This window comes from Pseudopodoces humilis, chromosome 5 (assembly GCF_049639895.1).
Source record: "Pseudopodoces humilis isolate 2021_Gansu_Grassland_sample_001 chromosome 5, ASM4963989v1, whole genome shotgun sequence".
NCBI classification, from domain to species: Eukaryota; Metazoa; Chordata; class Aves; order Passeriformes; family Paridae; genus Pseudopodoces; species Pseudopodoces humilis.
In genome coordinates, this window is record NC_142204.1 from 8,403,542 (window position 1) to 8,430,363 (window position 26,822).

The 26,822-nt window shown below is 41.6% G+C and overlaps 1 protein-coding gene across 3 annotated transcripts in view; it reads left to right on the top strand.

The window, feature by feature from the left end:
- ETV6 (ETS variant transcription factor 6) overlaps positions 1-26,822 on the top strand; it is a 123,611-nt gene that overhangs the window by 78,117 nt on the left and 18,672 nt on the right. For all 3 annotated transcript variants that reach the window (XM_014256016.2, XM_014256017.2, XM_088054963.1), the window contains 3 exons: positions 16,524-16,688; positions 19,617-19,751; positions 24,301-24,843. In XM_014256016.2, the coding sequence (XP_014111491.1) occupies positions 16,524-16,688; positions 19,617-19,751; positions 24,301-24,843 (843 nt within the window). The remainder of the gene's footprint in view (positions 1-16,523; positions 16,689-19,616; positions 19,752-24,300; positions 24,844-26,822) is intronic.

Sequence of the window (26,822 nt, forward strand, 5' to 3'; positions counted from 1 at the left end):
TGTATGATGCCCTCCTGGAGTGTTGGTTCCTATAACAAATGACAGTATATTCCTGCTGCTATCAGTTATTTGTTTAGCAAAAAGTGACAAAGGTCTGTAGGTTGGCTGTAAAAGGGCAAACCATCCTGCTGCTGACCCATGCAAGTTTCATTATGATGCCACTATGGAATTTCTGAGGGTTTGGGTTTTTTTTTTTTTCCACCACTACTCATACTTTAAAAACAAAGGAAAAAATTGCACTCAATATATTTATTCTGCATTATAGCACCTAGGGTTTTAAAGGTGAAGAAATGTCAGAATTAATATTGCCTGTAAGTACCTTGATCCTCCAATTACATGAGCCTTGCATATGCATCAACACTTGCAAGGTCTTGTAAAGTGTGGGCTTTGGGGTTGCATGGATAACTTCACTAAATACTGATAAAGAGGAAAGGGGGTAAACCCTAGTCAGCAGAGGGGATAATGGTAGGAGAAAGCACTGTATTGTTCATTTTTAAAAATGTCCTTTTGTTTTAATAATTTGTAATGCTAATAATCCACTAGGAAATCTGTGATATAGTGTGTTAACAAAATAACGTATTGGGAAAACTCAAGTTCACTACAAATTGGCTATTAAATATTTTCAGTGAAGCAAAGTGAAACAGCTCAAGGCTGCAAAGAAATGATCCAACTGGCAGATTAATAAACTGAGAATTCACACCCTTAATTTGTAAATATAAATAGTAAAGTTCAGAAGTGAAGTCATTAATAGTCATTATCTTTCAATAGACTTTCTTGACATTAATTTTTAATACCATAAAAGTAGTGTCTTTGAAACAAATTCTTCCTAGAAGAGGTAAACCATGTAACATTTTTACTGTTTTTCAAAAATATTCTAAATTGAAATAAAGAGCTTTTAGAACTGGCTATCAAACTGGTTTTTGTAACAATTACGGAAAATTTTGCTTACCCCAAAATCTTTCTTACTCTAAAACTCAAAGTAGACCTCACAGTAAGTGTTATTAAACCCAAACACAGAAGAGAAGTTGCATCTTGACTGCAATTGGAATGCAAGTGGTTGGATTAATGCCAACCTTGAAATATGGCAAATTTCTTCCATTTTGTTTTTTCAGTAGGTCTGATTTTGTATATTCAAACAAACTTCGTTGGGGTCTCACCATTCTCCTGAGTATTGTAAACTCAGTTTTCCTTTCCCCCTCAGTTACTGCCCATGGAGATCAAAATGCTGCCTTCTCTACCAAAATCTATGGTGTTACCCCATCATTTCTGTTTTGTTCAGCTTTTATGAACTGGGGTTTGGGAAAAATATCAATAAATGGCATCCTCTTAATAGTTCTGCATGGAGATTACAATCCAAGGAAACTCTCTAGACAAAAATAGTATTTCTCTCCTGTTTGTGCATTGCCAAGCACACTGGGGTCCTGGTTTATGATTGCAACTGAGACACTACAATTATGCAGAGTAATAACGTAGGCCTGTTGAATTAAATGATGAAGGTAATTTGATTTCAATTAGGATTAGCATCTCCTGGGCCTTCACATGGACCAGGGCCTTATAGTATGAGCTGATGTATGTAGAGAAATAATGTGTTCTGTCTTTCTGTGAAAGCAGAGCACAAGGCCCACTGGTTTAAAGATACTTGATATTTTTAAGCTGCCATGAAAAAATAAGTTAAGGGTTTGTTTTGTTAGGAAGAACTTCAAAATGTGTTCAAATTTCAGCGTGGTCCTTTCCAGAGTAAAAAATTTGGAATTAAGGTGACACAGAAACACCAAGATAAAAATGTGTAATTTTAAGAAAGAATTTTACTAAGAGAAGGTGAGTTTTTTCAGCCCTTTCTTTTCCTGGTTGGCAGTTGTCCAAGTGAGATACCCCACTAAGATCACTGGAACTGCTCACAGGAATATGAGTTAAACCATGCAGCTCTCAGTGTCTTGTTTATTACTTAAACAAGACTTAAATTGATGCTGCTTGGTATTCATCTTCCTTTTCACTATTTATAAGGGTTGCTTTGTAATTTTGCATTTATCTCAATTTTTACAATGCAAGTATGGATATCACTTGCACTCTTGTTTAGAATTACTTTTAGTTTGAACAGATGTCAAATGTTTATTTTAAAATAAAAGTAAGTAGTAGGCTTTCATTTAAAAACAGAAAACATGCAGCCATTTTGAATGTGAAAGGAACCTATACAGAGAAAGCAGAATTCTTTTTGCACTAACAGCACAATTTTCTTTGTTTCTCATTGTGTAGAAATAGAGTTACCAAAATGTACACCAGCTTTTTACAGGAAATGAAAAGAAATCAGTAAAGAAAGAATGAGAATCAGTAATGAAAAGAAATCAGTAAATGTTTACTAGAATGAATATTGAGAATATCTAATATAAGGTTTTCCTAGTGCTTCTCTGGCACATGGAGAACTTACAGAGTGGGGAGGGAAAGAGAAGAGGAAAAAAATATATGCAAAGCTACCATTTGGGTAGAGTTATGCAAATGACCTTATCAGGACAAGCAAAAGGCCTCTCCACCATTCCTGCCAGTTTGGAAATAGCAGCTATGGACACACTCAGCTCCCTCTTCCTGAGGAGATGCAGCTTTAGCCTCTGATGTTGGCAACCACACCATGAAAGGAGATGAAAAATTGCCTCCTCTTTTATGTCTTTTTAATAGGTTGGCAGAGATGTTAAATGAATCCTGGAGAGGGCAAGCACCCTGATGATATCTCAATACCATTTTTTCAATTTCATATGTGTTCTAACAAATGAAAGGAGCAAAGAAGCCACCAGGCTTTGACAGGGGTACAGAATTAGTCCCAGATTTCTCTTGAGGCACTGGTATCCATCTTTGCTGACTTCCAGTTTGAAGGGAGAAGGCAAGAAGAAACCTTACCTTTCACGATTTTCACACGAGATGCAGACATGCTTTTCAAGTTGGAAAGCCAGTGTTTTCAAAACCTTGAGTGGGCACTAACTGGTCTGTTGTTTAACATTCACCTGGGTGAATTGAATTTATGGTCAATATGACATATTGGTGAGGATTTTTCATAGCTAGGGTTGGTTTCAGTTGTCAGGAGGCAACCAGAGAGTTCAGTTAGATAAAGGGGTCAGCTGAAGTGTTAGCTCTGGGTTGGGTGTGCATGCTGAGGGTGCATCTAGTGTGTAAATGCTGCTTTATTCAAGTTGCTGCTTCCGAGGCTTAAAGGATAAACCATGTGTGTAGCATTACTTAAGCAAGAGGGTAAAAAAACAGGGGGAAAACAGTAACAGTGCCATGATATTTTTTTTTTGTAAAATGCATGCTGCTCACTCCTTGTTTCCCTTCTGATAACATCAAGGTATTTATGTGCAAACAAAAGGTTCCTCTTGCCGAGTCAGCCTCCTCCTCCCACCTGATTCCGTCAGCAGAGTTCCAAAAGCATGACTGTGACAGTGCTAAATGAATGAGGCTGAGCTTGGTTTGACAAGAGAAATCTCCTCTTCACATGATGTGCACACCTCAGGGGTAGCGAGGGGAAGAGGAAGTATAGAAGAAATCCAAAATGAGGCATCACAAAAGATTTCACTAAAAATCAGTCACAGTGCTTTCTTTTGAGAATTAATCTTTGAGGGAAGTAGTGTTTCAGGACCTAAATCAACAAATTTGTTCACAGCCGGGAAGACACAATATTGAACAGGACCAATGGCCATTCTGGCAGCTCTGGAAGAAGATATAAGAAAATAATCCTGTAATTTATTAAGGAATAAGCCAGCTCACAAATAAATCTTTTAATTTGTATTGTTGATTATCCAAACACCTGAATAACAAGGGTGTAAATCTTTACTGAAACTGCATTCATGTCCTCAGAAACTCTGCATGGTCTCAAACACGGAGGACTCTGTTTTCATGAACATTCAGTACTTGGGTCCATATGCTCTGTTTTTATTATCTGCCAGAGAGGTGTGAGACATCTAGTTTGCAGATTTTCTCAGGGCTTCACGGGAAATTTTTGACACTTTACATTCCCTAATATCATTTTGTGTGAAATTGCTGGAGAAGGCTTCTCCCAGTTCTCAAATTGACAGTGTGCCCATGTCTGCATTTCTGCCCCATGCTGTCAGTGCCAAACTGACTGCCCCCAGTCGTGGGGGGGTGGGGGAGGAGGAAATCACATTAGCAAGCAAAGTATTTTAGAAAAGTAGTTTTCCACTTGAAACTTGTTAAGAAGAAATAAAATACCTGGGAATATCAACTTGCTTTGCACTTATGGGTATGAATAAGCTTAATTAATTTCTTAATTTCTGTAATGTAGCAATTATAAAAGCAGGCATGAAGGGAAAAAGCTAAGCCAGCCTGAAAAGTTAGGGTAGAAGGTGTCCTTTCTTCAAAATGTAGTTCATTCATCATCCTTTCCTAATGTTCATGTTTGCTTCCTACCTGCTTAATTCTCCAGTCTGACTTTCTAAAAGATTGTGTTCCAAGCTTTGCAAGTTGGTTGTGAATCAGTCTTTCCAGGAGAGCAAAAACTTGAGATGATTTGGAAGTTACAGTACAAAAGAATAAAGCAAAACTGGTTTGGACTTTGTAAATTGAGTCCTGAAGCATTGGAAAAATAAAGAGAAATTACTTAGTGGAGACACCTCTGTAGCTCTCCTGATTTCAATGTCATTGTGATTAAGTTTTTGTGAGTATGAGTGGTGTGTGAACAGACAGACTTACAAATCTGGATTTCTGCAACAGATAAGATAAAATAACGAGACAAATGACCTTCACAGAGCTAAGTTTTGCTAATGTATGGGGGAAGCACAGCTAAGACAATTTTAATTAGACAGGTTGGTGAAAAAGCATTTCAACTTCATTTTCTCAAGATCCACATAATGAAGTATATGAGGACTCCAGTAGTTTCAGTTGGCTCCTGGGGACATGAGCATCGTATGCATAGTACCATGCTGTCACTTTGCTTGTATGCAGTATACCTTCCCTCTCCTGTCTGCCCTTATTGTAATGTCCTCTAGCAGGAGGTCCTCCTGCTTCAGTGTTTTATGCTACCTGGCACAACTGTCAGCCGTGTAAAAAGCCATTAGATGTTGCTAAATATTTGTGTCAGGTGCTGTAATTTGATTCTCTTTCCCAGTATTTAAACTTATTTACCGTTATTTAGCCTCAGCCCTTCAGAAGAGGTGGCGCTGTTAGTGATACTGAGGGGTGAGTTCCTCACTCCTCCCTGCTGTCACAGCTCCACAGCCCATCCCAGCTCAGCTCTGGGGGCTCACAACACACAGTGCCCCTCTCCAAGGACAGGGGTCCCCTTTCCCCTGGCATGTTTTCATTGATCATAGCAAGCACAGGGATTGTCATCCTTTCTGTGGGAAAGGAAGGGTGGAAAAGACAGAAGTCCTGGAGATAGGTTCACTGATGTCAAGGTCACTGAGTGTCTGTACCAGCACAATAGGGTTATGTGGCACTAGGAATTGTGAATCTGGGATGATACCAGTTACCCATCACTACTACGTGTCTGCAACCTCTCTCAAACTCAAAAAGGATGAGACACAACCTTCCTGTGATTCAGCTCATCCATTTGTTTTCCTTTTCATTCAAAACTTGATCCTTTACTGGAACTGCATAGGTAAATCATTTGCCTCTATTGACATTGCAATCATTTTTTCACTCTTGAAGCAAGCCTTTCTCGGTGACATCATCTAGATTAAACTCAAGTGATACAACAAGCCCATGCATTATTTTTCTGTGGCATGACATGTTCTGTAATAATACTGGCTGAAGCATTTTCTCTGTTTTGTTACCACATCCAGCTGTTATTCTTTTTGCAATTTGCCACCTCCCAGGCAGTTGTGCTGACCTAACTGTTAGTGCAATTGTGCTCTTAATCTCTTCAGAAAGCTGATCTGGCAGAAACCAATGTACATATATACATGAATACAGATTATCTCTCATCAAGAAACAGTGTAGCTCCTCCATCAAATGCACTGGCACATCAATATGGTGGCCAGAAAGTCAACACTACGTATTGTCCAAGCTGCCGCCTACGATGAGCTTGTTTGAAGGACGCTGTCATTATTGCAGACACCCCAGCACTGGGACAGAAATTATCCCAAACAGGATGTTGCATGTTGTCCCAATTGATAAAGTTCATTTCTTATTCCTTGTAACAGTATTTTCAAGTGGTCCTGAGTAGAGGTACTAATGCATCAACTTTGTATGATTTCCATAGAAATAATAAATGCAAGCCAGTTTTTTGGGGGCCCTAATATGAGAAGTTAGTGGGTATGCTGACTAGCTTCAGAGCAAGAAGGAGTTAAGTGCTGGAGAGGAAGCAATTCTCAAGCTGTAGCAAAGATAATCATGATAATTTATCATCTGATAATCAGAGAGCACACACTTAATTCGTTCTCATTATCAATGTATTTCAAGCACAAGTACCTCAGTACAAGAGGCTGTTCTGAACACAAGTTGCACTGGAAGGTTAAAGGGCCCCATGGAAATGGAATGCAGTTACTTCTCCTGAATGTGTGATGTGTTGTAGTGAAGTTTGGAGTCCATCTCAGTGGCTTCCTTGTCCCCTGAATATTGAAAAGGACCCCTTTTCAAAGGCATCTAGAGCTGTTCTTTGAAGCACTTCACCTTTCTCTAAGACAGCAGTTTCTTCTTGGAGAAATGACTGACAGTTTGTAAGAGCTGTAGGGATTTGGTTCATTAAGGAACCATCAAGAAATGAAGCTAAATCAGGAGTTTTTAATCATGTCAGAACTCCAGTTTGCAGCATCTTGGGAGCAAGAGATGCCTGCAGCATGCTAAGAGTGGGCTTTTACCTCCAAAAATGTGGTTCAGAACTAAGTACACTATGCAGTGTCCAAAATTGTAATTTGTACTGTTTCCACCAGTAATTTAATATTTAATGTCACCTGAAGGCAGGTCTTTGCATAAGGCACAGAAGAACTCACGTACTGGTGTATTGAAGCAGGCTGTCATAGCCCTCCTGCATTAGGACTGAGAATGCAGGCAGAGAATGCCTGCATGAGCAAGACATCCAAAAGTAAAATCAGTAACAGTAAAAGTATGACATACTTCTGCTACATGCTGGTGGCAATTTTTTTTCTGTGGTGATTTGCTTAATGGTTACAGGCAGAGTAAGCCATGGTTCTGTAAGTAAAGCCAAAATCTGCTTTTACAGTAGCAGTCTAAGTGCAGCTGCAGCTCACGAGCCTTGTAGCCCCAGTGCAGAGGAAGCCAACAGATGACATCTTGCTGTTACGGCATAGACTGTTCTGTAGTGGAGCTGGCCTCACGTTCCCTGGAAACAGCCTGGAAAACATGCTCTTTGTGTACACACTTCCCCCCTCCCCAGCTCTCACAGTCACAGTTGAGTTAAGAAGCAAAGTCCCAGCCAAAATTCCTCAAGGGAAAGGGACCCAACTTCTTCAGGATGTGAGCCTCTGAGAACAAAATCTCCCTGGGAGAAAAAGGCAGCTTCTTAATACGAAGGATTGTAATGTTGTTGGTGGTGTTTTGTTGATATGTGAAACTGATATTTTAAAACTTTCTACTTGATTCAGCTGTACAAAAAGAAATTTCTCACCCCTCTCTTGCAAAACTGTAAGATCTCTCTAAATTTACATCCACCAGAAGATCAAGCTGGCATAGCTGATGGTAGGTTAAAGTGATAAATTGCTGAAAGGAACTCTCTTAATTTTAGGCAGTTGTATTTATTGCAGCTAGCAACTATTTCTTCAGTTTTTCATATCTTTCAGCATTGTTGGTCAGGTACCTAAACTTGGAGATTCCAGTTCGGTTACTAGCATTACTGCTACATACTGTAAGCATGGTAATAATCTGAGCACTCTGCTCCACTATACAGCAATTAGGTAGCAGGCAAAAGACTTAAGTAAAACCATATGTAGGTCAAGACTACCAAGATAAATTTATTTCTGATTACTTACAAATCTTCAACCCCTCAGCCAGAGATCAAGGCCATACTATGTAAAAAAAAAAGAAACACGTATTGACAGTTCATTCTAATACGGGGTTGGGTTGTTTACCTTAAAATTACTGTTGCCAGGATGCATCACGTAATTCATACGAGAAGTGGGAAGGTAAAGTAGGTGTAAAGGATGTAAAGATGCTCTGCATATGTCCAGTTGTAAAGAGGAGCAGAATAAAGTTCCTGGATTTGATCCCTCAGTGTATGGGCAGCCATCCATTGCCTTTGTGCCTCACATCTATAAAATCTATAAAATCTAATTTGTCTGCAGTTGAAAGGCACTGTGTAGTGTCAATGTGCAAGTGTTACTAATTATCAGCAATGGCCATAGCTGGTGCAGAAAAATGTAAAGAATGCTTTTTACACCTGGAATTTTGACCTGGATTAAAATTAAATTGGTTTGAAACAGTAAAGAGTTCCTGAAAAGAAAATGGAAGTTTTTATAATCCCTTGACTTCTGATGGCAAAACTGTTTGCTTCTGGCAGCATCATCTCTTGAGCTAGCTACCCTGTGACTTAGTCAGGGCTCAGCTGCTCTTGTTTAGGATGTAGTTTTTGCACATACAAGGAAAAAACCAAGAGAAGACATTTCTTTCAGCTCCTTTTGGAAGGGAACAGTAGGAAAGCAATGTCTGCTCCATGGACAACAGCCAAAAATTGGTTGAGAAGAAGTCAGGAGTAGATTAAGACTGTAAATGGGAGCAGATCCAAGCCAGCATATCCTTCCTCCCTGTCCCACTGCCACTGCTGGTGTTGCACTGGCTGCTGTGGCAGGAGTGCCGTGGTGTGGCAGCCGTGGGAGCAGCTGCTGGTGGCCAGGCAGTGTCGTGCTGTCCATGGCTCGCTGGCCCCTGCTACACTCTGGCCTTCTCTGTACATGCTGCTCAGATGGAAGAAGCCAGCCTTTACCCTGCCTTGGAAGGAACGCTCTTGTCAGGTTTTTAGGAAGGTTTTGCAAACAACATGAAAGGAAGCTAGAGCCGTCTGTGGAGTTCTTGAAAGCTCTTGGATGTGGCCCATGGAATGAGTGCCTAGAAAACCCACTGGTCTTTTCATCACCTCTGTGGTTGCTCACTTCTTTAGTAGCTTTTCCCTTTCAGAACCTCAAATCCAACTTCAGCACACAAATTGGCACCGTTATCTAGACTGGTTTGTCCTGGCCTGGGTGAATTTTGTTTCAGGCCACAAACTGTCTGTCAGCAGCAGGCAGGCTGCTCCGGCATTGTAATATTTTCTGTTTCTGACTAATCCCAAAGTGGGGCAGCTCACAGAGGACATCCTAATATCCGTTTATTCTATAGGTTTGCTCTGGATGATGCAGTGGAAAAAGAAGGGAGACAAGTGGCTGCTTTGGGTCAAATATTTGGATCTCAGTTATAAGAAACTGGCCACTGGGTTGCACTAGAAGCTTTAATCTGACATCAGGTACAACTCCAAGGACTTCAGGAATTGGGCAGCAGTGTTAAGGGACTTTTCTGACTTGCTGGGGCCAGGGGTCTTAGCCATAGCTGAGTAATTTTGTCTGAGTTTACTAACTTGTCCCTACATAGAAAAGGGGTTGGGCATAAAGTGAGAAAGAATATATTCTTCATTTTGAATTCTGTAGTGTGGTGTCAAATTTTGTGGGGCTTTTGTACTGGTGACTTCATCTGCCATCGTTAATCAGTGAGCTGTCTCAACACAGCAAGCTAATTTAGAGTCCTGCTTGCACATTTGATCAGCAAATGCAAACCGTGTGTAATGTCAGCAGGTCAAGCAAGGTGATGGAACATAGGATTTTCACCTCAGTTCCAGAAAGGACCATAGTTGCTTCCAGGAAGCTGAGCTTGGCACAGGGTGTGGGCAATTGAAAAGATTTATTTCCCTGTATGAGAGTTCATTCTAATCAAGAATTTTCCAATCAATATGTTTCTTACAGACTTTCCAAAGGCTGCATTAGGAAAGCAGTTTTATTTATTTTATGGCCCTGAGGGACTTGAATGTGTCAGCTTCCCAGGGTCTCTGTATAGACAGTGAAAGGAGAAGGGCTGGGTCACAAGGCACCACACCAGCAAAGTCATCATGGCAGAAACCCATGGCAGAGCTTCACTGGGTTAGTTTCTGCAGATGTCTGCACACATGGAGGCCCCAGAGCAGGCACTGTGCATGTAGAATTACCTGCACTTGTGCTCTACCTCTAATACCCTGTTCAACAGGACTCCAGGAAAAATAAGCCTGTGCCTTTTATTTCAGATTACGACTGAAAAAGCTGTTTTGCCCACTTTTCCCAGCAGTGTAGGAGATTCCCCAAAGCCTTGTCATTCTGTTTACAGGCACTTTCAGACCTTCTTAAAGAATGTGCAAGCCTCACTTGTGGTTTCTTTTCCTGCCACAACTCCTCTGTTCTTATCCAATCATTTTTTCCTCAACAAGACCTGTAAAAAGGGCATTTTTGTCCACTGCCATGCATTTCCTTCATACCAGTTTGTACTCACCTCCCAAATAATTCTCTCTGAGGATTAGCCAAGATTAACCTTTTCTTCATTTTCTACCTTTGCTTATCTCTGGGCCTGGAAAGTGCAGAGCCAGCTCTCTACTATAAGATGAGGCAATACCTGCAACCCAGCAGCAGTGAATAGCCACTGCTTCTCCACTGCCTGGGTCAAGGGGCACCTGCTGGAAAGAGCAAATGGTCAGGCACATCAGTGCACACAGACTTCTGTCCCCTGCCTGTAACAGCAAGTGCACAGACCACCAGTAGTACAGGATTTACCTGTGGCAGGGCTACATCTTCCACATGCATGCTAACCAGAACAGTACCTGAGGGCATTTGTTTACACTCTCCATCTGCATGGGAATAGCTAGGCATGCCACAGATTTCTGTCATCTCTGAAGAAAGACTTCCTGAGAAAGCAAGATCTTTACCCTTCCTGCCTTGACCTTCCACAGCAGTGATAGTTCTGAAGAACTGCCAAGCACCCTGTGGGTGCTGGGTACTTTGGGGAAGTCATTTGGGTTAAGAGATGGATGCAGCAGTCCCAGCAGAGAGAGCACAGAATTGCTGCCTCAGGGAGACCTCAGTGCCTCAGTTTGGGAAGCTCTTCAGCATGATCCCACACTGGTGTTGAGCTCAGCAGTGCCCTTCTGGGGAGCAGGGTGGTGGTGGTTCTGTCAAGTCCAAGCATAATACCAGAACAAGGCCCCTGGTCTGCAGCAACAGTCAGTGACTCCAAACAGGGAACCAGAGAGCAGCACACACAGCCCCATGGCAATGTTGAACTGGCATTATTTGAAGCATCTGTGCAGCATTTTGAGCTTTCGAGCATTTTGGATGTTAACTGGCAAAGCCTAATGACACCTCTTCTCATTTTGGTAGTCCAGCATTCCAAACAAAGATGTGAGACAGGAAGGGACTTTAAAAAGTTGCTCCAGCAGAGCCCGAGAGAAAGATTTAAATCTAATAATAAACTTTTCTTCCAGACTGTGTTGCCTTTATAAAGAAATCAAAACTAAAACACAACCTCATCCACCTCTTTCTTGACATACACCATCATATGCAGAAGCATATATTATGCTTTACAGCTAATAAGAAAAGTTTTTGTTAATAACAAAGAAAGGAAGCATCAGTTCCTAAAGAGTTACTCAGTAGGAAACATTTAAGTGTTCTGAAGTTCACCAGCATCATTTTCCCACTAAAGACTCACAGTAGCTACAGACATGAGCTGGCTTCCCTCATGCTGCCAGTGATGATGCATCTGTCCTTGGATGTTTGGGAACCAACTGCTGATTTGCATGCACTCGCCCCTTTGCTGTTTGCCCAACCATGCTAAGTAGTTTTTGGAGTGGGAGTGTGAACAATTCTGTCTGCCCTTCAGAAAGCAGGGATAAATGGGAGGTCTGTCTTTACCCCCTTCTCACATCATCATCCTGCCTGCCAGGCGGGAGGATGGAGAGCTTAACTGAAGTGGAACAGAAAGTTAGGCAAAACTTACTATGAATGCTGTTTTCCATGTGCGTGCTATCCTGTGGCTGTGCCCTCATCTTGAAACTAAAGCAGAACAGCAGCTCTTGTTGGTGCTGTGCATCACATTTTGCATTGGCTTTGTGTCCTCAGATTGCTCCGAAATTAGTCAAGGTGAAAACAGCCTATGGTACCCTATACTTCACATTTTAGGTGTTATCTGTTGCATACACTGAACATAGCAACTCATACTGTAAAATGCATACTCTGTCTTCCAAACCAGAGAAAGGATTGCTGAGTGCAAGTGCTTTGCAAGATTCAGGGTCAGCTACATCTGTTCAAAAAACAAAGTTGTAGCCCCCCCCCAGAAGTCTGTGGTCAGGTAAAAAAATTGCTGGCTGTGTAGTTCTAAGTGCAAAGGTTATACTGCCTGAGCAGAGCACTCTGTTTTTCCAACCTCAAAGCCATGCTGAGGGTCTCTTTGTCAGAAGTGAACTCTTCAGAGATCATCTACTACCTAAACTGTTCAGCAGACCAGTACATTGCTGTTTGTGCCCATGTCTGTTGGTGTTTAACAGGTTTACTGGCTACTTCAAAGTGTAAATTACCCCATCAGTCCCTCTCCATTGTACTTTGCTGCTTGAGAATAGAAAGGAACGAAGATTGGATTTCTTTTGCACTCGGGATGGTTACCAGCCTATGCCCTACAGTGTGAGAATTGATCCTACTCATCATTTATAAGGTAGCCAGAGTAACAGGTGTTAGAAACAAGACTCAGGTGAGGAGTATGCTGCAGAAGTAGACACTCTATTAAGACACCAATGCATCAGCCTGCAGTGCTAGAAAGATGAGTACAGATTTTGTCCCTGTTTAATGCATACAAAGCTATCAGTTTATAAACATGTCAATAAATTACTGTATTTTACTCTGCTGGAGCTGTGCTTGGAAACTGACAGAACATAGAGAATACACTGGAACTTCACAGAGCCAGATTTTGAGGGTTTGCATGGCTTTGTCTAATCTGCTTTCAGCTATTGAGTTCAAGAAGTTTTTGTTGTTGTTTCATTTTTTCACTACAGAGATAGGGAGACCATGATGGGGAATGCTTGCCAGATTTCAACCAGAGGAGCAAAGGAAGAGATGGGAGCAGAGCCAGGTCTGACTCTTAGGTCAGAATTCACCCTGGGAAGTCCATGGCCACCAAGAGGGTAGGCTGGGAGAAAGGCAACATCCCCCATGTCTGATCTGCACCTAGTGAAAGCAGGAAAACCTTCACGCTGATTTCAGCAGTTGGTTCAGCAGGGAAGACTCTGCCCTCATTTTGCAACACAGCTCTTGTTTTCCTCACTTTATTCTTCTTGGTAAACACCTTTGTCAGTTGAAGACAGTGCTGTTAGCTTCTGCAGAGAATAAAACCAGAGAGATAAAAAGAGCCCATTTTCCTCCACTGTGGGCATGACAATAAAAGAAGATGGAGAGAGGAAAATAAGTAACAGCACCCAAAGAAGAAAAATAGTATAAGTGGAATTAGTTTTTCTTTCATGGACAGTACAGGAAAGCATTTTCATGACCTACTGATAGCAATGTACACTGTGCTGTAAAATCCCTTCAGCTGCAAACCGACCATCTCATGACCTTGTTTTCACAAAACCAGCTACTTCTTCTTAAGAAGGGTCAAAGAAGGTGGCATTCAAGTTTAGTAGATGCTGTACTGCTCATCAAAGAATTATTTTTTGAATGACAGTTTCTGAAGCACTTTCAGCAACACTGCTGTGCACCTCTAGAAAAGCCTCCTGGGTCTGAACTGGTTCAGCCTCACAAAACAAATGGGCATGTGGTGGGGGCATGTTTTTTTGAGAAATTGACTTCCCAGGAAAGCAGCAGGGAAGGGAGGGAGGGAGGGAAGTGAGAGAATAAGCAATCCATCTAGGGAAAAGCAGTTTACTTATTTTATGGTACCTTATGTTTTCCAAACACAATGTAAGTATTTTAATTGTGGGATCACCCCAGGGATGAAGTGATGTGGCAAATCTACCCACTCAGTTTAGCCATAGCCAAACTGAATTAGAGTGGCTGCTTGCTGATTCTCAGTTATTTCAAGCCAAGTGGTCCTAGGTCATAGTACTTTGGGGCTTTTCTCACAAGTTTCAGAGGTGCTGCTGAAACCCAGCAGAGACCTCATTTGTAGTGTGAAGTGTTGGGTCTGTTTCAGAGCTGTCAGCACAGCTCATGGGGCTTGTCTCTGTAACTTATCTGTTTTGGGTCTAGCACTGATCAATGTAAAGCTCTCTTTGGACACGGTACTTTTGTAGTAGTTGAACAGAAGGCAAAAATTCCCTTCAGGTGGGAAATGTCGATCTGTATTTGTACAGGGAGTGATTTATTTATTACATCATTATTTTTAAGGGAGCACACACCTCATGTGAATTTATCTGTACAATTCTGTCCTTGTCAGCCTGATTTTCACAGTGATGTTTTCTTTTGTTTCATGCCTCATCAGGCAAAATGCACATCAGAAGGCCAGTTAGATTTCTACACAACAGTTCTCCTTTGGGCAATTTATTACTTGCATTGCATGGCAAAGAGGAAGGCAAAGGGAGTCACACATGAGCATTTTAAGCACTCCTCAGATGGTCTTGTAAAACCCTTTCATATGTTGTGGCCTGCCTGCATCATATCTCACCTTTCTTTTAGCTACAGCAACACCCTGGGGTCTGGAGTGTATTTTCTGCAGGAATAGCCCTTTATTCAGCAAAAGATGAACCTCACTGGCATTTTAGATGACAGTTTCCATGTCTGTGAGCAAATCTACACCTCACTCCAGTCCCTTCAAAAAGAAAGGTCCTACAGAAAACTCTGCCCTCAATAAGTAGACTCTTAATTCATAGGGGGAAGAAAAATTACTTCATAAATAATTAAGAGCTACTACTTGTCTCTATAGTACAATTGTATGCTACAGTTGAAAACCAATGGAAATTCTTGTTATGGCCATGCAGAATCCCTTTCTTAGGTCAGCTCTGACCCTTTCTCAGGCACAATCTCAATTCCTCTTCTGACAGAGATTCAGTTCTGTATGTAGCTGTGGCTCTGGGACTTTACAAAGCTGTTGTCTGGGAATCTGGCAAAGCAGCAGAATGCAATTCACTTCATGTTACCTCTTGCTAAAACAGAAATAAAAGGGTTGCCTATCTGTTAAAGAAGTAAAAACCAAACCAAAACAGGAGTGGTACAACTCTCACAGCCTTCTTTTAGTGCTTGGTAGGAGGAGAATAATCAGATCTCAGAGAATGGTGTGCCAGGAAGGAAATTTCTTCCCATGTGCAGCGTACAATCAGCCAGGTGCAATACAAGGAAGGGATGTTCATCTTCCTCCAAAGCATAAGGTACTGGCTCCTGCCAGAGGCTGTGTAGCAGAGGTCTGATCAGATATGGCAAATTTTATGTTCCTATGCACAGTGGGTAAGCTTTATAGCAAGTCAAACAATGAGTCATCTCATGAGGGGGAAAGGAAAATAAAGCTTTTATTGCCCATTGGATTGGAGATAATCTCTCTACTTGGGTATAAACAGCTCTTCTCCATGCTGCCTTCTCGCCAGGGGAAGGAAGCTATTTTAAATTTGTGTGTAGAACAGATATTGAATTGTCATACCTCCCAAACTTTTCTGCCTGGGCCCAATGAAGGTAGCAGGCAAAATGTCTTTGATGGTAGTGTGGTTGGGCCTCTGTGAGTAAACACAATAACCTTGGCTGTATAAGCTGTATGAGCTGGCTGGCAGAAAGGGAGTGCCAGATTCTCCTTGGCATCTTGGAAAATCTGTCCTCAAACCAAATATCCCTACTATTTTATTAAAAATGCTATACCTTTTTACATGGACCCGGTTACATTGATAATGTTTGATTGCTATACAGGAAACACGGGCTAAAGCAGTGCCAAAGGTGGCACAATATTGGCCCTGGTTTTTCTCTCCAGTGTGAGAATGGCACCTGCTCACATAATGGCACCTGGAGGAGGTGTGGGCCTGTCTGAATACACCTCTCTCAATAATACATGTTCTGCAGTCACACTGTTACAGGGGCCATGTTTAAGCAACCCTTCCTTACAGACACCATCTCAGCCACCTGGAGAGAAACCATGGCTCTCTTGGATTTGACAGCTTCTCATTATTCTTGATCTTGATATTTTCATTATTCTTGAATGTACAAGGGGTGTGAAGAGAGAGCACACCTCTCTTCCATGAAAGGGTACACACCAAGGATGGATGGAACCTGGGACTTTGCCTGCTGCCTGTTTTGTGCATCAGAAGGAGCACATGGAGGAAAATCCTTTTGCACAGTGGAAGCCTGGAATGAAACAGTGTCCTGTGAGCTTTCTTCAGGATGCTGAGGCAGTTCTCACTTCTCAATATGTCACAGATAAACCAAAGTGCCAAAGTATTTCACAGTCCAGTGCTTAGAGTAATCCTGCACAAACAGGACATTCCTCGCCCTCAGTTTCCTCTGAGACTTTGTATGTTATGCTGTGGGTAGAAGGGGGAGATTCAGTGATGTCTGCCTGTGTTCCCGTGCCTTGTATCAATTTGGTAACAGAATTGTGGTCTTTTTCTGGCACAGGTTTGCAGCCGGTTTACTGGAGCAGGGAAGATGTGGCCCAGTGGCTCCGGTGGGCAGAGAAGGAGTTTTCCTTGAGGCCCATTGAGAGCAACACCTTTGAGATGAACGGCAAAGCTCTGCTGCTCCTGACCAAAGAGGACTTTCGATACAGGTCTCCTCATTCAGGTGAGGATTATTTACAAAAGCTGCTATTGGAAAGAGAGAGGAAGCTGCAGTAAAAGCTGAAGAGGGTCAGAGGAGGAATGGTTACCTTTGCTGGGGTGGACTGGGAGAGGGAGGGTAAAGGGAGGACAGAAACACTTGTATGAGGCAAGGACAAAAAGGACAGAGAGGGAGGGAAATCCTGTTACACCTGAGTTGTAGGCATGTTTGAATGCAAATTCAAACCCAAACATCCAACCTGTTTATAGTTAAAACTCCCTGCAGAGCACCCAGAAAGCAGGCTGCTCTGACAGCATTTTGTGACTTCCAGCTCTTCCCTGTAAAGGCTTATCTGTTCACAGACCCAGCTACAGCAGCAAGTTAATCAAGTGCTCCAGCCTCTTTAAGCAGCCCATATTAGCATTTTACATCCCAGTTATCTTGGCTGAGGTGCTGCTAAAAGTGACTGCAAAACCCCTTCCTTGGGGACTTTGCCTCTAACAGCCACTGTGGGATTTGCTTTTCTTTACCGTATTCTCACATGTGCTGGAGTCCAGTCCTTAGCACAGACAGGTGTGTACATCAGTCTGCCTATTGCTCAGATTATGTCTTCATTTATTCACAAAGGAGATTTAGAAATGTGTGTGTTGCCTGCCTATATTTGTATCCCCTGTGGTCTGTCTGCTCCAGTTTTACAGTCAGAGTGAGCCTCTGCCCTCCTTTGTCAGGGGTGTTTAACTAAATATAAGTTGCGAGCTTTGTTTTTTGTGACCACATGAGGTATTCCTGCTAAATAAAAAGGCTTGCACTTCAATCACTATAGGTGATCAAAGAGCTTGGACCAAGTGGTGACAGAATTGCTGTGAGGAGGCTTCGAGTGCAAGGCTCACATGGTGCAGGAGTACAGCTGGTGCTGCTGAGATCCAGCTGATAATCAAGCTGTGGGTCTAATTCTGCATCAACCTGCTTGGCCACTCTCCACAAGCATCCTCCTGCAGAATCATCTGCCTCACAAACTGTTGCCTATGTTTAGTGTATATAAAGTTTTTAAAGAATGTGCTTTAAATCCAGGACTAATTTTGTATGGAAGATCACTGTAATACATTAGTGAGAACTAATGCCTAGAAATGTCTTTCTTTTTTTTTTTCTTCTTTTTTTTTTTTTTTTTTTTTTTTTAAATACTGGTACAGCACTTGGAGTGTAGAAATTAGCCCTGCTTGAAGCAAAAGGAGTATTGAAAGCAAGGACTGCAAAGGACACCTTTATGTATGTTGTCCGCAACTCCCCTTCCTGCCTGCAAATTATGCTCCTATTTTTCCCCTTGTATGCTGTGAGGACAGTTGAAATAAGCAGGATTAAAAATGTTTCTAGGCTGGAAATAGAGTGTTCCTAGAGAAGAGTCTCTGACTTGCAAAGACTCACTTTATTCAGAAGGTTAAGCTGAATTTGGGACAAAATAACCTAGCTAAAGGCTTCCTCCCTTGCATTTTGTCTCTTCCTTCCTTCCAGGTATTCCCCACTGATAATAAACCTTGTGGAGGATATCTGAGTCAGTCCCTAAAAATTTAGATAACTGTAGGTAAAGGGTCATTGCCTCAGCATTTCCCAGAATCAACTGTACATGAAATTTAAGAACTGTGAAATAATGTTTGCCACAGAGGCATTAAGTTTTTCCAGACTGAAGCCACACAAAAGCTGTACCATTTCCCCTCACGGTTAAAGCAGAGAAGGGCATCCACTCCCACAGTCTTGCCAAGAAAGGAGCTGACAGCCCCACAGCTGTTCTGTTCAGGGCTGCCCAGGGAAGGGAGGCAGCAGAGGAGGGAGGAAGTACAAAATGTTTTTCACCATCTTAACATTGCTGCATCTGGGTGATGCAGAAGTCTCAGCTATTTCATTAGGTAAAAAAAAAAAAAATGCAGATAGCTTTATGGATCTTTTCACTAGTCTGTCTGGCCAATCAAAAGAGGTACAAATTTCCTACCTTATTGCTTGGAGTGTTACAGCACTAGTTATTTATGATTATGCTACTGTTGTGTTCAGTGATGGAAATTATGTGGTAAAATCACTTTTTTAGACTTTCATGTAACTGGGTGCTCAAGACTTGGTTTTTAATTAGCTTTTCAGGTATTGCAATCACCTTTTAAAAATGCCCTAAAGTCACTGCTGAGACAGTAAAAGCAGCCTAGATGTTAAAAATAAAGGAAGTTGAACTATGGAAAGCATTATGGCTTTAACTGTTTCACAATAAGAAATGCAAGTTGCCCACAAATTAGAATACTGGCAGTTTATAGAGATGAGGGATAAATGGTGCAAAAGCTTACAGTCTCATAGAAAGAGCTACTAAAAAAACCCCATGTTTGAGAAAACTCTCCCAGAAAGTGTAAGGTTTCCTAAGTGAAACTTCACTAACTTCCTTTTCAGATAATATGTAATTGTCGCAACCTGTTCCTCTGTAATATGAGCAGTGACAAGCAAAAGAGCAGGCAGAATGAAAAGGCAGGAGACTTCCTATCCTGTGATGTACAATTTCACTTTGAAATGTGCAACCAGTTACACCAGACCAAATGCATAAGTACCTTACATGTTTCATGTAGGTGTTGGAATAAGGTCATCCATACAAGATGTAATTTATAAAAGGCACAAAATAAGCAGTTTGTCCACTGGTCTCCTGGATATTGTGGTGTTAGGTTCCATTAAGGAAAGATATAACAATTACAGTGCCAGGGAATGTTGTTCTGTATTGCCAGTCACATTCAGAGGTGTGATGTGCCTTTTTTTCCTTTCAGAGGAGAACTTTGCATACAGGTGGAATGCAGGATTTTACTGCTAGCATTTTTGGGTCTGAAAATAGCACTCAGGAGCCATGAATTCCTTCATCAGATGGCTAAATGAGCCTTCTCATCAGTTCTGTACATTTTCATTTCCTTTTTCCTGCTGTTTGTCTTCCAGGTGATGTTTTGTATGAACTCCTTCAGCATACCCTGAAGCAAAGGAAAGCTCGTATGCTCTTCACACCTTTCTTCCACCCTGGGAACTCTATACATGCTCAGCCAGAGGTCATATTGCACCAGAATCATGATGAAGGTAACTGTATCATTCTTACAGGAGCTGCCATTACAGAGGCTAGTAGGAATTATGTCATTTTCTTGCTCCAAAGTTACTTAAATAAAGCTGTTCTCCTCCCTTTGTCTCTATAGCTTTGGAACAGTCAAATGGTCTAGTGAGTCAACAAGCCTTTCTCTATTTATCTTCTATTATTTTGTTCTGTTTCCAAAGCATCTATAAAAGCTATGTCAGATACAGATTAAAAAGCAGAACATTTTATTGACCCTATTGATTCATTTTCCTTACACCCAGTTGGGTAGACAAAGTTGCTTCATGGAGTTTTAGTATCCTGGAGATGCAGCTAAATGCAGTTGTTGGCAGAGGAAGGGAGGGCAGCCTCAGAGGGGAATGTCCAACTCCCAGTCACTTCAGCTGACAGTCTGTCAGAACACCATGCCAGAGTTCCTGGCACTGAGCCCATCACATTGCTCAGCTGCTGGGCTGGTTGAGCAACTCCTGGAGAGAGAAGTGGGCTTCTGCAGGTTTTCTCTCAATTTTACTATCAGAATTACTTGCTTAGGTCTACTTGTGTGCAGACATACCATGACTATCAGAGGTAATGAAAAAAGAATAGTTAAGTTTGTGGAATTGCGTATTTGGGCTTTTTCTACTACAAATTGGAAGTATGCTTCTTTTCACTGGAAAATTGAGGTTTTAATTTCTTTAAAAATACACATACTGAAGTACTTCTTGGATTCCTTTGGTATATAATAGAAATATAGAAAAATCTAAAATATAAAACTTTAGCTTTTTCAGAGGTTCTTTCCATCAGATATAATTCATTTTTTTTCAACTAAAATGAATTTGATTTTCAATTTAAAAATCTAATAGAAAGTAGTGTTACTCCTTTCTTGAGTAAACAGGAGAAGAGAATATGAACAAGTTAGGATGTCACCCTCGTCTCTGCTAACTGGAGAAAAGGAGTGCTAATTCTATTTCATATGAATCTATTTCAAGATTCAACATGGGGTTGCAAGAGAAGATTCAAGGGTGCTGTCTGACCTCTGTAAGTTGCCTGTGGCCAGTCTGAGCTAGCCAGTCAAATGGCACCAGCAAAACCCTGATACTAAGCCAACAGCAGGACAGCAGCAGGTGGAATAAGGACGCTCCAAAGTGTTTCCACACAGCTGCGTAAATATTCCAAGTTAGATGAGGTTGCTGCAGGTCAGGATGAGGTTCAGTTGGCAGAGTTGTGCAAGAGATGATTGCCTTCTGTATTCAGGCCATTAGTAAAATCTCAGTCTTTTCCTCAAGTTTGGCCTTCATCCACAAGTGTCCCCATTCTAAATTTCAAACAGAATTACTAGCTCCTCTCTCAGACCCTCCTACAGTGAACATACGGAGCAACTTTTCACTAGAGAGGATTTCACTGTGATGATCAGTTGGCCTTTCATGTGTGTCATTTAAAAATACGTCTTTTACAATCTAGTGATTAAGAAACAGCTTAGATTTTTTCATTACAATACTCTGGCTGTTGATAGTAACACTATTCTTGCTTAGAGAACTCTGTGCTATTACTTAAAACTCCTCTTTAAAATGACAAAAATTAGTTCTAGGTTTGCTGTTAGAGGAACTTCTAAATAAGTAAAAGAAACTACAGCTTGCCTCCCACAAGACTGAGCAATCAAAAAAAATCTCTATTCCAGAAATTTACAGGCAGGTGAATTTGTTTATTTTGACATTACTTCTTCCTCCTGTTTCACGAAGTCACTTGGGAGAAACTAGCACAATTGAGTTTTCATTTTCCCTCAGCAAAATATAACTTACTTAGAATGAAAGCAAGGAGCAGAACTTAATGCTGGCTAACTCACAGACTGTGACAGAGGGGACAGGTTTTACTTTGGCACTATTTTGAGTGGTTAAACTTCACAGATGATGTATCTGTATTACAGTCTCTTTTTACTCCAGTGATCTTTTCCACTTTCTGGCTCTTTTGCCTATTTCCTAATGGATTATACTTATGATCCTGCTTTTAAATGCTTTCCATCTAGTGGTTTCTTACTAGGCTTAAACAAAGGGGGTTTGGCTGTTTGAAATCAACTGACTGCAGTTCAGGATGCTGGCTTGGAATGGGCTCTGTTCCTGTAGAGGGATGAGCAATGGAAAGTGAATTACCTTAATCTCCAGTGGTCCTTCTGATGGAGCTTTGAGTCATTTGATGGGATGCTGTGCAGGAAGCTTACACTGTCATTCCCTGCACTTCTTTCGTGGGTAAGCAGAGAGTGCCAGTCTTTGGGTCTGTCATGCCAGCAATTGTTCACTCCCAGAGTAAGTGCAGCCCCACCCATCCCTATATGGATAGGTCAGCAAATTTCCTGGGAGGTGAATTTCCTTTCACAGCTTTGTCTTCAAGAAAAGAGTGTTGCTCATTTGGAATGAAGAGCTAGAGTGAATCTAATGCTGCCTGAAATGATATACCATATGTGCTGAACTTACAGTCACCAGATGTGCCAAGGAATGAATGTGATGAGGATTTTATTCTGTTCAGGGTCATTTGTGGCCATCCTGCTTGGAGCTGAGCTGGAATTGTTTTATGGCAAACAGCATCTTTAGCCATGAGGGGATTCTTTTGTTAAGTACTTTAAGAAAAAGATCTTGAAGGAAAAAGAACCACTGGTGTGTATCTGTTTGAGATGTTTCCTCTTCCTGCTTTTCCAAGAGTTCCTTGGTCTCTACTTTCTGTCTCCTCTGTCCAGGTTCAGTATCACCATGGTTTGGAAGCAGATAGGTAGGAGCATCTCTGTTTGGAGTTTGTCAGAGCCAGCTAATATTTGCAGAGAGCTTGGTGAAAAGCACAGAAGGGCATTCCTTTTTACTTTAAAGACAGTTGGTCACTTCAGCCAAGGCATTAAATAAATAGGACAAACAACACAATATTCTGGTCTATTTACGGGCCAAGAATGCACACAGTGCATTTGAATATACAGTGGTGGGGGTGGATGGTCTGTAGAAGATAGGACACTGAGTAAAATTTGGGAGTTGATTTTTTTTCTGTTGTGGCAAAGAAAGGAGACTTTAAGGAAAGACAGCCACAGAGGTAGGTACAGTTGTAAATTTTTTCTCTTTGATCTTCATTTGGGCTATCCCACATTCACTGGCCAAATCGTATTTAAAACTGTTTGGGTTTAAGCAAGAGCAATATATAGCTCTGGAGTTTCATATCCTTCTGCTGTTCGATTGTGAGTATCTTGAACAGCCCTACAAATGCATGTTTCTTGTCTGGGACCACAGGTGTATTTAATAAGTTTTCTAGAGCAATGTAGGTTCTGCCTAAAATTCCAGGTTTTCCTGTAGACTTCAGTGTTCTTGTGAAGATGCCATGTCACTGCCAGGCACTACATTTTCTTGGGACTTGAGCTTTTCCTGTTCAGGCCTTTCTCTGGGTATGTGCTTATCCATCTCCTGATGCCTGCCTGGGTTCCTGAGCAGCAGGAGCCCTTTAGTGTTCAGCTCAGCAGGGTCTTCAAACAGGTATCACTGCCTTGGCAAGAGAACAAGAGAATCATTTAATGTTCAGAGAAAATGGAGTGAACAAACAGGCAGCCTCAAATAGGCAGCTACTTCTTTCAGTTGTTGACACGTACCCAGAAATTTCCTTGCTATCACTCAAGGCTTTCAACAAACAGCACTGAAATTTGATCTTTGTTTTTCCGATAAAAACCTCTTAGTTACTGTAGCTCTGGTGCTTCTTTCCTCTTCCTCAGTAGTTTCCCAAGTCAAATTTGGTGACCTTAGCTAACCTGAAAGTTTGCACTGGCAAAAATCTTAATTTTGTGAGAGGATTGTTAGTGGTTTATCTCTGCTACTTTTAAATATTGCAGCTGGGAGAGTGTGTTCATGCAAAAGTGATGCTAGAAGTCCTCCTTGTGAAGACATGTAAGTGTTTATATGGGACAATCTATCAGTAGACACCACAGACTAAATTAAAGAAGATGAAAATCTCATGAAGATGTTACATGCTCTTAAAATCACGGCAGTGATAAAACATAGAATTTCATAAAGAGCTTCCTACCAGTAGGGTTTTTTTAAACAACCCAGTTCATGTTTCAGACTGAGTTGTTCTCTACTTTAACCTGAGCCTCTACCATCTAAAACTTAATGCCTGGTGTTTTGCTGGAGACATTTTCCCTTTTTTTTCTTCCCCTTCTACCTTACAGCGCTCATCATAGTACTAAGAGGAACAGAGAGACATGAACGGTAGGAGATAAGTTTCCAAAAAATTGCACAGAAACACAGTACTGCTAAATCAGATCTTACTTTCTTCACATGTGTTCAGTCAGCTCCTCAAAATGGGATTTCTCTTGGTGTGTTTCCCAAGGATCTGTTGTTACATGGTGGTGGAGGGAGATTGTTTTCATTGTTTTCATTGTGTGTGGAAATAATAACTATCTGTATTTATGCAGTACTTTTCTGGGCATCTATAGGTCACACGAATAAAAAACATTTGCAAGCTGTCAGCAGTAGATCCTATACCTTGATCACAATATAGACAGTCTGTATTTTGGGGACTTTTTTTTTTTTTCCACAGATAGCTTTGTGCAGAGACCTTCGAGGCCATCCACAGAAGCAATCCACCACAACCCCCCAACCATTGAACTGTTGCATCGCTCACGGTCACCCATCACCAACAACCACCGTCTGTCACCAGACCCTGACCAGCGGCCACTGAAGTCCCCCATGGACAGCACCCTCCGCCACCTGTCCCCGGCCGACAGGGTGCCAGGGATAAGGCACCAGCATGAGAACAACCAGCAGGAGTCCTATCTTCTCTCAGTGTCCCCAATAGAAAACAACCACTGCCTGCCTCCTTCTGAGGTGCTCCAGAAGCCCTCCAGCCCTCGGCAGGAGAGCACCAGGGTCATCCAACTGATGCCGAGCCCTATCATGCATCCTTTGATACTGAACCCCAGGCACTCCGATTTCAAACCACCGAGGTTGTCTGAGGATGGTCTGCACAGGGAGGTCAAGCCCATCAACCTGTCCCACCGAGAAGAGTTAGCTTATATGAACCACATCATGGTGTCTGTCTCCCCTCCCGAGGATCACACAATGCCAATCGGCAGGATAGCAGGTAAGAGATGTTCTCTAGGCTACACCAAAGTTGATTCTCTTCATTCTTAACTAACCATGTTTTAAGAATTTCTTCTTTCCTTTCGCTACTCTGTGACATCAAGAGTTTACTGGCATTCTACAAGTTTCACTACATCTGTGGCTTAGGCAGTGCAGTATTAATAAACAAGTTTCAAGACAGGTAAGCAGAGGTGCAGAATGACTTGCCTGTGATCAGAGAATGTGTAATTAGTATTGAAATATTTGCATACTGACACTTGCTGCCTCTCCACCCACTAGCAATCCATTCATTTCCCGAGATGCCTATCTCTGAAGCCTTGTTCTGCAAAGAGAGAGTTTTCCAAAAGTTCCATTCACATTAGTGTGCACTCCTATGGAAAGGAAGAAACCCTGTGTCAGTGGCCTTTGAAATAATGCAGTGTCAAGCCCATTATGAAGCTGGAAAGACTAATGAAATACCACCTCAGAGTCCTACTTTGTAGCCTTTCCTGGGCTTCTCACATCAGGACTGTCCCTTTTTACGGAAACAAGGTTGGCTTTGTCCCACACAAACCACAGGCATTGTCTCACTTTTGTTATTGTAAATAACTGACATCACAACAGCTGAATCAGGAAGCTGAGGTTACAGAAAATGTTTCTTGTACTCCAAAGGGAACTGTAAATAGGGAGAGGGGGAAGGGGAATCCAGCCACTTCAGAAATGCACTGGATGCCCCAGTAACCAATTTCTTTTGAGAGATGTGTACACCACACCCAGAAAGATTCCATGCAATTGTGTCAGCAGTGACCTAATGTGATCCTCAGTTCCTGTGGGGTATTACACATGTCCACAGAGCTACAAACACCTTGTTCTTTTTTGTCCTTACATGCCTTAAATTTGTTGCAGATATAGTGCTGCCTCAGCTTTAATGAGAAAGATAATCTATTTTCTTAAGATTTGCCACTTTAAATTCCAAAGATAAGTATCTTACCATCTAGTCAAGATCAAGCAAGGACCATGATCTAACTAAGAGAAAGATGAGTTACAGAAGTTAATCTTCTGACATTTTTGCTTGGTTGAGATTTGTCTCTCTCCTTTTGATTTTTATTACCCACAAAATTCTCAGCAAGTTAATAAATAAAGTTATGGCAGAGAAAATACCCTACTGATCACATCACTGGAGATTTCCTTCCCACAAAGTGTTTTTGGAACATCAAGACAGTTAATTTTTATTTTCCAGAAACATTCTCTAAGAATAAACCCTAGTCTGAAATAAAGGTAAGAAAAAATGTGGAGAGTATGTGGTGGTGTAATTTTTTTACTTTAAACTCAGGAGTTTTCTTACATAGTTGGGAATCTTTGGTTTCTGCACGTTGTGCAGTGGGTCCAGTGACACCAGCCCCAGTAATTCTCATGTCCTTTATATCCCTATGTTGTTTGCAGGGCAACAGAGCCCAAGCCCATGAAAATATGGGCCTAACATAGTTGCTTGGCAAGTATGTGTAGCCATTCAAAATGTTATCCAAAGGCTATATCTACAGACATAGGTGCTTTCACTTGCAAGCCCGTGGCTTTGCTGAGACCCACAAGCAAGGGTGGCATACCTGAAATAGCTGGTGAATTATTTCATGCCAGAAAAACCTGGAGTCTGTTCAAGCATTTGGTTCAGATGAGAGCAGTGTTTTATGGCCCAGGGTTGGGGAATTACAGAGCTCATGGTTAGATTGATTAGATTTCTGCTGATAAATTGGCCAGCGTACTTCCATCAGTGCCCGAGTCCTTTAATTGTAAAAGCTCACATGCCTCATTTGATGTACAGGCGCAAGCTACTGCTCCTCTGGTTGGATTGTAATGGCCCCTGAACTGTAGAGACACCCTCTAAAGAGCTTACAGCTAATTTAAAGGTGATAAAAACTGGATTACTACCAAGCATTTAGACAGCCCATGCTTCATGCCTGAAGTCAACTTCACTGGAGCTGTTGAATTCAATGGCAGCATACT